At 40.5% G+C, this 9555-nt stretch overlaps 1 protein-coding gene across 1 annotated transcript in view; it reads right to left on the reverse strand.

The window, feature by feature from the left end:
* NCOR1 (nuclear receptor corepressor 1) overlaps positions 1–9555 on the reverse strand; it is a 93705-nt gene that overhangs the window by 74012 nt on the left and 10138 nt on the right. The window contains exon 3 of the mRNA XM_081805997.1: positions 5133–5257. Coding sequence (XP_081662123.1) covers positions 5133–5257 — 125 coding nt within the window. The remainder of the gene's footprint in view (positions 1–5132; positions 5258–9555) is intronic.

Genomic DNA, 9555 nt, shown 5'->3' on the forward strand with positions numbered 1-9555 from the left:
GGATCGAGTCCCGCATCGGGCTCCCTGCTCAGCAGGGAGTCTGCTTCTCCCTCTGACCCTCCCCCCTCTCATGCTCTCTCTCTCTCTCTCTATCTCATTCTCTCTCTCAAATAAATAAAATCTTTAAAAAAAAAACAAAAAACTAAAACCAGTGGAAAGGTACTGCCACTCTGGAAACAGTCTAGTCATTTCTCCAATGGCAAACAAACAGAGAACTATCATATGATAAAGCAATTCTACTCGTAGGCATATTCTCAAGAGAAAGGAAAATCTATGGTCACATAAAAATGTGTGCATGAATGTTCCTAGCAGCATTATTCATAACAGTCAAAAAGTGAAAACTTGGGGCGCCTGGGTGGTTCAGTCGTTAAGCGTCTGCCTTCGGCTCAGGTCATGATCCCAAGGTCCTGGGATCGAGCCCCACATCGGGCTCCCTGCTCCGCGGGAAGCCTGCTTCTCCCTTTCCCACCCCACCCCCCCACTTGTGTTCCCTCGCTCGCTGTCTCTCTCTCTGTCAGAATAAATAAATAAAATCTTCAAAAAAAAAAAAGTGAAAACTCAAGTATCTATCAATTGATGAATGGATAAATGAGGTATAAAAAAATCAGCTTTTCATACTAAAAAATCTCTATAGACTTTTAAACTTAGAAGTTCTTACATTTTACTGACTTCCATGACCTCTTAATATCATCTACAAATATCTTTAAAACAAATTAAAGTTATTAATTGGGTTTTTACTATAATATACCTATACCCTATCATTTTAATTTAATTTTTTTTTTTTAAAGATTTTATTTGACAGAGAGAGAGAGACAGTGAGAGAGGAAACACAAGCAGGGGGAGTGGGAGAGGGAGAAGCAGGCTTCCCACAGAGCAGGGAGCCTGATGTGGGGCTTGATCCCAGGACCCTGGGATCATGACCTGAGCCGAAGGCAGACGCTTAACGACTGAGCCACCCAGGCGCCCCTCATTTTAATTTTAAATTTTTTTTTTTGCGAGAGAGAGAATGAGAGAGAGCACAAGAGGGAGGAAGGTCAGAGGGAGAAGCAGACTCCCTGCTGAGCAGGGAGCCCGATGTGGGACTCGATCCCGGGACTCCAGGATCATGACCTGAGCCGAAGGCAGTCGCTTAAACAACTAAGCCACCCAGGCACCCTCATTTTAATTTTAAAGAAAAGATAACCCTCATTTAAGGGGAATATGTCATAAGGTCCATAGTTCTTCAAAACAGTGGTCCACAAAAATCATCTAGAATTACATCAACTGATTTTAGTTATGCCTAGCTATGGAAGGCTATTCTCTGAAACAAAATTTATTTCATCTAAATTTTCAAATTTACAAGCATGATTTGGCTTCTCTTGCTGCTCAAAGGAAAGCCAATTATCTGAATTTCAGTAAATCTTTTATAATATCTGAAACTACCTCAACTGTTCTGCATCTGTTCATCTAAATATCCAAATATTCTAATTATGTGGACTAATTTTTCTGAATCTAGAAAATGTGATTGATGATATTCACCCAGAAATGACTCATATTTTAAGAGCACAGTTTATAAAATGATATAGATTTGCTAACCAAAAAATGCCAGGAATACAGAACAAAACTAAGTAGCAAATCACCCCAAATCCACCACACAGAAACAATGCCAAAATTAGATGAATCCCATTCCCAGTCATCATTTGTATTCTTATATACAGATGAATGGATGTATAGGCAAAAATAAAGCAACAAAAGAATCACATACAATATTTTTTTAAGTGAAGATTATTTGGTTTGTTTTTATTCAGCTATTAAGAGAAAAAATAAAATGAAGTAAAGCTTAAAAGAAGGAATTGCTGGAGTGCCTGGGTGGCTCAGTCAGTTAAGCATCTGCCTTCGGCTCAGGTCATGGTCCCAGGGTCCTGGGATCCAGTCCTACATCGGGCTCCCTGCTCAGCGGGAAGCCTGCTTCTCCCTCTCCCGCTCCCCCTGCTTGTGCTCTCTCTCTGTCAAATAAATAAATCTTTAAAAAAAAAAAAAAAAGAAGAAGGAATTGCTGTACTTCAAGCAAATGCTCCTTTACCACAAGAAATTAGTTCCTAAAAAATAACTGCTAAAGGGTAAGGGGAAAACTATGAAAAGCATTAGATGGGAATTTTTTTATTAACCTAACAATTCCATTTTAGAGGCGTACTCCAGGCGTACTCTTCAAGTGCATATCTTTAACCAGTCTCCCAATACCCACATTACCTCTAGATCCTGTAGTTATATCACTTTCTACTTTCTCAAGATTTGCTATTGACGTTCAGTGATGGAACCACAGTTCATCTAGGTGTCTCACATAGACTTTTTACATACAGGAGTGTGTGGCTTTACTACAGTCCTTTCACCACGGCTTCCATTCTTTGGCAGGATTCCATCACCTAGAAATTCTTCAAGAAGTTTTAGATGATCAGTGCTTTCACGTCTAAAACTGCCTGTTGCTTTTATTCTTAAAATTAAGTGGCATATAATATTCTTAGATGTCAGTGTCGTTTTATAGCTACTGCTACACTATCTTCTAACACTGTAGTAGCTTGAAGCCAGACTCTTTCCTCCCTGCCAAGGATTTCCTTTGCTTCCTGGATTCCTGATTATTTTAGTTATCCTTGAACTTCAAGAACTGAACCAGGATCTGTCTTAGTGTTGATCATTCTGTGTAAGTGATCCCCGGAGCAAGGTATGCCCTATCAGTCTACAGAGTTCTTCCTTCACTTTACCAGGAAAAAGCATTCTTTTTAAATTATGAATATTATTTCCTTTCCTTTACAGGTTCTCCACCTAGAAGCATACGTTCTTATGATATGTTGGATGATTTTAATCTATCCTCCATATTTACCAACGTCTTTCTAATTGCTTTAATTTCTATCCTTTTCTTCTGCATCCACTCTGATTATCTCTGGACCTTCTTGCACGACAAAGGTCTAACCTTAGCCACACCTGTTTTAGTCCTTGTTCTTACTTATTTTATATATCGAATTTATAATGGTGAGCTTGGGAGCACTGGAATGTCCAATCTTTCATTTTATCTAATTGGGTTGCCTTGTACCTTTTAAAGACTTTATTATTAATTTTAAGTTCTCCTGTAGCGCATAGCACTTAGGGGGCAAGTTCTTCAGTTTTCATCTTCTTACCCATAGGGGGCTTTGTTTTTGACACTCTGTATTGCTTTCTTTAATTTTCTTTTCCAGGCATATCTCTGCCATGTTCGTGGCATTATTACCCTACTGCTCAGGTACCACACATGTGCAGCCCTACCCAGATTTTCTCTGGTATAGAATGGTGGGGCGGGGGGGGGGGTCCTTTGCCTGGCATTTGTCTACAGATAGAGGACTGGGTTTGGCTTTCTATATTTTTCTACAGCCTGAGGGAACAGGGAAATGGGGCAAAGGAGAGGAAAACTTGGCTGGGGCTATGATAGCCTTTGTTGAGGATCCTGGTTTCCTCTACAAGCCAGACATGTAAACAGTCCTGAGGGCTTTGGCTCATCACTTTGGAAAAAAACACACCATGCCTGCCCTTTCCTGCAAGATGGCACAATGGGAATTCCCAAGCAAACAATTCACCACCACTAAACCTTCACCATGTACGTTTTTCTCAAATTCAGGAGTATTTATGAGAAACCCTAGGATTTTACTGACCCTCTTTCTTTCTTCAACACTGCTTCTTTGAGAGTAGAAGTAGGAACTAGGAGGCCAAGTCATGCAAGATTCTTCTAAGTCCTCTCTTGAGTGCCACTTTTCCAAGTTTATGGCAGTGGCTATATGCCTTTCCTTCTTTTTTTTTTTTTTTTAAAGATTTTATTTTTTATTTATTTATTCGACAGAGAGAGAGAGAGACAGCAAGAGAGGGAACACAAGCGGGGGCGGGGAGTGGGAGAGGGAGAAGCAGGCTTCCCGCGGAGCAGAGAGCTGGATGCGGGGCTCAATCCCAGGACCCAGGGATCGTGACCTGAGCCGAAGGCAGACGCTTAACCGACTGAGCCACTCAGGCACCCCGACCTTTCCTTCTTTATACAGGGTGATTTTTAGCCTTTCTGAAGAGCTATTTTTGTATATTTGCTAGATATTGTGGAGGAGGGTGATCTGAATTCTCTCCACAACCTTCACCAAGAAATGTATTTTATAATAATTTTAAACACAGCCAAATAATCTCAATCCTTTTATCATCTTCAAACCTAAATAGTAAACATATTTTTAAAATAGAAAATCAGGTTCTTTATAAAATTGCTGAAACAAGAAAGCCAGAAAGGAGATTTAATAAAAGCAGCTCAACATACTTTAGATTAAGAGCAAGGATGGGGTACAGAGAGAGCAGAGATGGTAAGGACATTGGGGAAAATGAATGTCTACCATGAACAGGGCCAACAAATACTCTCCTTTGAGGACGCTGCCATTACTACTCTCATTATTACAAGTGAGAAAACTAAAGTTTAAAGAATCTGAATCAGTAATTTCCAACTCTAGCTGCAAATGAAAATGACCTGGGAAACTCTAGACATACACAAATGCCTGGGCCCAATCCCAGGAACTGATTTAATTCTTCTGAGACGGGGCTTGGGCATCAAGTTTAAAAACCAAGGTGGGGGCGCCTGGGTGGCTCAGTTGGTTAAGCGACTGCCTTCGGCTCAGGTCATAATCCTGGAGTCCTGGGATCGAGTCCCGCATCGGGCTCCCTGCTCGGCGGGGAGCCTGCTTCTCCCTCTGACCCTCCTCCCTCTCGTGCTCTCTGTCTCTCATTCTCTCTCTCGCAAATAAATAAATAAAATCTTTAAAAAAAAAATAAAAACCAAGGTGGTTCTAATATGCAGCCTAAATTAAGAAGAGCGGCTTACACACGCGACCAAGGCTACAAGCTGACCAGGACCGCAGCCTAGCTCTACTTCCCTTCCCACCACACAGCACCAACTGTGAACTCTGGAAACAAGTTCTAAAAGGGTTTTTAACTATTATGAGAACTACTCCAAAAGATCAACATATAAACGATAAATGACCCATCATGGCTTGGTTATAAAATTCTTTAAAAAACCACATTAAACCCATTGGCACACTTGTGAAGTACACACACACTTGAGAGATTCCGTCCTAGACGGGAACACAAAAGAGTGCCATTACCTGTCCGAACCCGGGTGAAATTCTGAAAGCAGGGAGGGCCGTCTGCGAAGCTGCTGCTGCTGCAGGAGCTGTGATGCCTGGCTGACTTCGAGATGAGAAGAACGATAATCAGGGACTGCAAATTCCTAGTATTAAAAGAATCATAAATTACTTATTAGCCAAAAAGTGAAAAGTGTCATGAAAGTAAACCAAGTATAAATGCACAGAGGCAGTGATGGGCCACTAAGTATGGAAGGAAACAGCAATGATGATTTCCATCCTTCACTGATCTGATTCTTCCCCATCAACCTAAAATAATCAACATTTTAACTCCGTATCGTTCAAAAGAATTCAAAATGAAATTTGGTGTTCAGTCTATCGTTGACTCATTCTCCTAATAACACGCATTACAGTAACTCCCGATCTATACTTTCAAGCAGTAAGATCTCAAACTCTTGTGTTCAATATGAAATCCTAAAAAGCAGTCCAAACTTAAATTCCAAAATGGGTGAGCTGGAAGGGCCACAGAAGCCACTGAGTTAAATCCATGTACATTTACAAATGAAAAGACAGAAGCCCAGAGACTCAACCTGCTAGTTAAAAGTAATAGTTTCTCCATCATTCCAGGAGGGGTGTTTTCTTTTTGTTTTCGTTTTTGTTTTTTTGTCAGACAGAGAGAGAACGCACAAGCAGGGAGAGCTGCAAGCAGAGGGAGAAGGAGGTTCCCTGCTAAGCAAGGAGCCCGATGTGGGACTCAATCCCAGGACCCTGAGATCATGACCTGAGCTGAAGGCAGAGGCTTAACCGACTGAGCCACCCAGGCATCCCCAGGTGGATGTTTTTAATGTTTGTTTTCCTACTTTTGACTTTTTGTTGAAAAGACAAAAGCTTCTTTTCAAAAGAAACCTATTAATGCTAACAATCATAAACAGATACTTATACCTAAAACTGCCAAATAACATAGGAATTCTTCTCCTACGTATATACACAAGGTAATTAAAAGCGTATGTCCACACACAAAACTTGGTACACAAATTTTCAAAGCAGTGTATTCACAATAGCCAAAAAGTAGAAAGAATCCAAATGCCCAGTGACTCATGATGGATAAATAAAATGTGGTGTATCTATATACAGTGGGATGTTATTCAACCATATCAAGGAATGAAATATAGTACAACCCAGATGAACCTAGAAAACATAATGCTAACTAAAAATAGACATAAAAGGCCATATATTTGATGATTCCAGTTATATAAAATGTCTATAAGTAACAAATCAACAGAGACAGAAAGCAGATTAGTGGTTGCCAGGGGATGGAGGGAAGAGGGGAATTGGGATTAACTAGTATGAGGTATGAGTTTCATTTTGGGTGACAGAAAAGTTCTGGGAGGGGTGCCTGGGTGGCTCAGTTAAGTGTCTGCCTTTAGCTCAAGACATGATCCCAGGGTCCTGGGATCAAGCCCCTTCGTTGGGCTCCCTGCTCAACAGGGGAGTCTCCTTCTCCCTCTCCCTCGGCACCTACTTGTGTGCTCTCTCTCTCTCGCTCACTCTGTCTCTCAAGTAAATAAAATCTTAAAAAAAAAGTTCTGGAATTAGATAATGGTAATGGATGCCCAACACTGTGAACATACTAAAAGCTATTATATTGGGGTGCCTGGGTGGCTCAGTCATTAAGCGTCTGCCTTCGGCTCAGGTCATGATCCCAGGGTCCTGGGATCGAGCCCCAAATCCAGGTCCCTGCTCTATGGGAAGCCTGCTTCTCCCTCTCCCACTCCCCCTGCTTGTGTTCCCTCTCTCGCTGTCTCTCTCTGTCAAATAAATAAATAAAATCTTTAAAAAAAAAAAAATAAAAGCTATTATATTATACACTTTAAAATGGTGAGTTTTATATGAATTACATGTCAACAAAAAAATTTTTTTAATCATAAACATAAAACTGAGCAGTACAGACTGAAACATGGAATAGATAAGAGGTCCAGAGCCCTCTGCTATAAGCAGATAATAGTAAAACACAATTTTTACATAGTCTAAGAAAAAAGATACAAAGTTGGAAACATAATCAAGAAACACTAAACACTAAAGAAAAGTCAGAGCCACCTTTTTCTTAAGATTTTATTTATTTATTTGAGAGAGAGAGCATGAGCGGGGTCAGGGGGTGGCACAGAGGGAGAAGCAAGGCTCCCCACTAAGCAGGGAGCCCAACACATGGGGCTTGATCCCAGGATTCTGGGATCATGACCTGAGCCGAAGGCAGACACTTAACCAACTGAGCCACCCAGGTGCCCGAAGTCAGAGCCACTTTAAAAAAAAGCACCACAACTCACTCAAAATATAATTTACATCCAAAGAAATAGATAAAGGACAAAGCAAAAGTAAAAAAGACACAAAAGTATAAATGATATCCTCAAAAAAGGGACCAAATAGCAATCAAAGAAATTAAAAAGTTGATTGGTGAAATTAAGCAATAGAACAGAACAGGTGAAGAGCAAACAAAAGCAAAGACAGAACAGAGGCATTCTCTTGGGACACAGCAAAGCACACAGCTCTAGAAATTAGAGAAGAAAAGTTAAAAATGGCAGCTAGAGTAAAAAGTCCCAACCTCCAATACCCAGAGATAAGAGGCAATATTCTAAGAAATAATAGAAAAACAGCATTTATCAGAAGTTAAAAAAGATAAAGTCCTTGGACTTAAAAGGGCCTAAGAGAAAAGCTGGGCATAGTTTAAAAATTAATCCATCACACTGGATGGACACAACAAAAATTTCAGACAAGCAAGGATAAAGAGAAAACTTGACTAGGTGTCATAAAAAATAGAAAATAGGTTTCTATTACAAAGTAATAAGGATCATAATAAAAAGTCTTCTCATCAGCAACACTATACAGAAGGAAACAGACAGGGGCGCCTGGGTGGCTCAGTCGTTAAGCGTCTGTCTTCGGCTCAGGTCATGATCCCAGGGTCCTGGGATCGAGCCCCACATCGGGCTCCTTGCTCTGTGGGAAGCCTGCTTCTCCCTCTCCCTCTGCCCCTGCTTGTGTTCCCTCTCTCGGTGTCTCGCTCTGTCAAATAAATAAATAAACTCTTTAAAAAAAAAAAAAAAAGGAAAGAGACAAATCACATATTCTAAGTTCAGAGAAAAACAGCTTTGAACCCACAAATTCAATAACCAAACCATCTCAAATTTTAGGACTACAAACTTTTCAGAATTCAAGAACTCAGAAAATTTACCAACCACAGACTCTGAAAAAATCTCTAAAGGATGGATGTATCCAGCAAGACAAATTAAGAGTAAGGAGTGAAATAAAACCAATAGTGCACTGCAGGTTCCAGCTGTGAGCACATAACTGTCCAAAATTACATTCCCACAGTAGATGGCCAAATAATTGGGCAAAATATAGTTAACTATAACTATCTTCAGACACTGGAAAATGGGCCGCACAGGACTCAATCTCTGAGAAAAATCACACAAACTGGGTGAGTCCTACTGTACTGCAGGCTTTCTGCCTGGAGGCAATTTCCACATTGCATCTCTGGGAAGGGAATCCAAACAGTGCCCTGTAATCTTGTTCACTGAAGAAGCAATCATACTAGTCTGATAAAGCCATATGGATAGCATTTCTGGAGACTTTCTGAGAAGAGGGAATTACATAGAGAAAGATTTCCTGAAATGTGAATTTGGGTTCTCCTAGGTCTTTGGCTCAATTCCGATCTGCAAAAGCACAGGGGAGAGCACAGCCCAGTCCTAAATATCTCCGGTTGTTCTTAGAAAGAACAGTTTGGAGGAACTATAAAACAAACAATTCCCAGAGCTTACACAGGGTCAGAACTCATTCAAATTTCCTCCAGCCAGTGTGAAGAAATCTCAATGAATATATGAAATAATCACTAAATACCCCAGAAGAGACAAGTTTAGAAGTGGTGGACAAATAAGACTTAGAATAAAGACTACTCTAGATTTGTCCTTCAAGAGTTTAAAAATAAACCTCAAAAGTAATTTAACTGCCTACCAGAAGGAATCCAACTTTCTTTAAAGGAATACAACAAAAGGCAGTACTAAAATGTGTAAAATTCAGTGTTCATATTCCACTCAAAAAAGAAAAAAATCCAGGAGCGCCTGGGTGGCTCAGTCGGTTAAGCCGCTGCCTTCGGCTCAGGTCATGATCCCGGGGTCCTGGGATCAAGCCCCGCATCGGGCTCCCTGCTTAGCGGGAAGCCTGCTTCTCCCTCTCCCTGCCTCTCTGCCTACTTGTTCTCTCTCTCTCTCTCTGTCAAATAAATGAATAAAATCTTTAAAAGAAAAAAAAAGAAAAAATCCAATGTCTGTAATAAAAATTTCTTTTTTTTTTAAGGTTTTTTAAAAAAGATTTTATTTATTTATTTGAGGGAGAGAAACAGAGATCACGAGCGGAGGCGGGGAGGGGCATAAGGAGAAGCAGACTCCCTGCT

The sequence above is a fragment of the Leptonychotes weddellii genome, chromosome 15, assembly GCF_054177405.1.
Source record: "Leptonychotes weddellii isolate Sample4059 chromosome 15, ASM5417740v2, whole genome shotgun sequence".
Taxonomy (NCBI): Eukaryota; Metazoa; Chordata; class Mammalia; order Carnivora; family Phocidae; genus Leptonychotes; species Leptonychotes weddellii.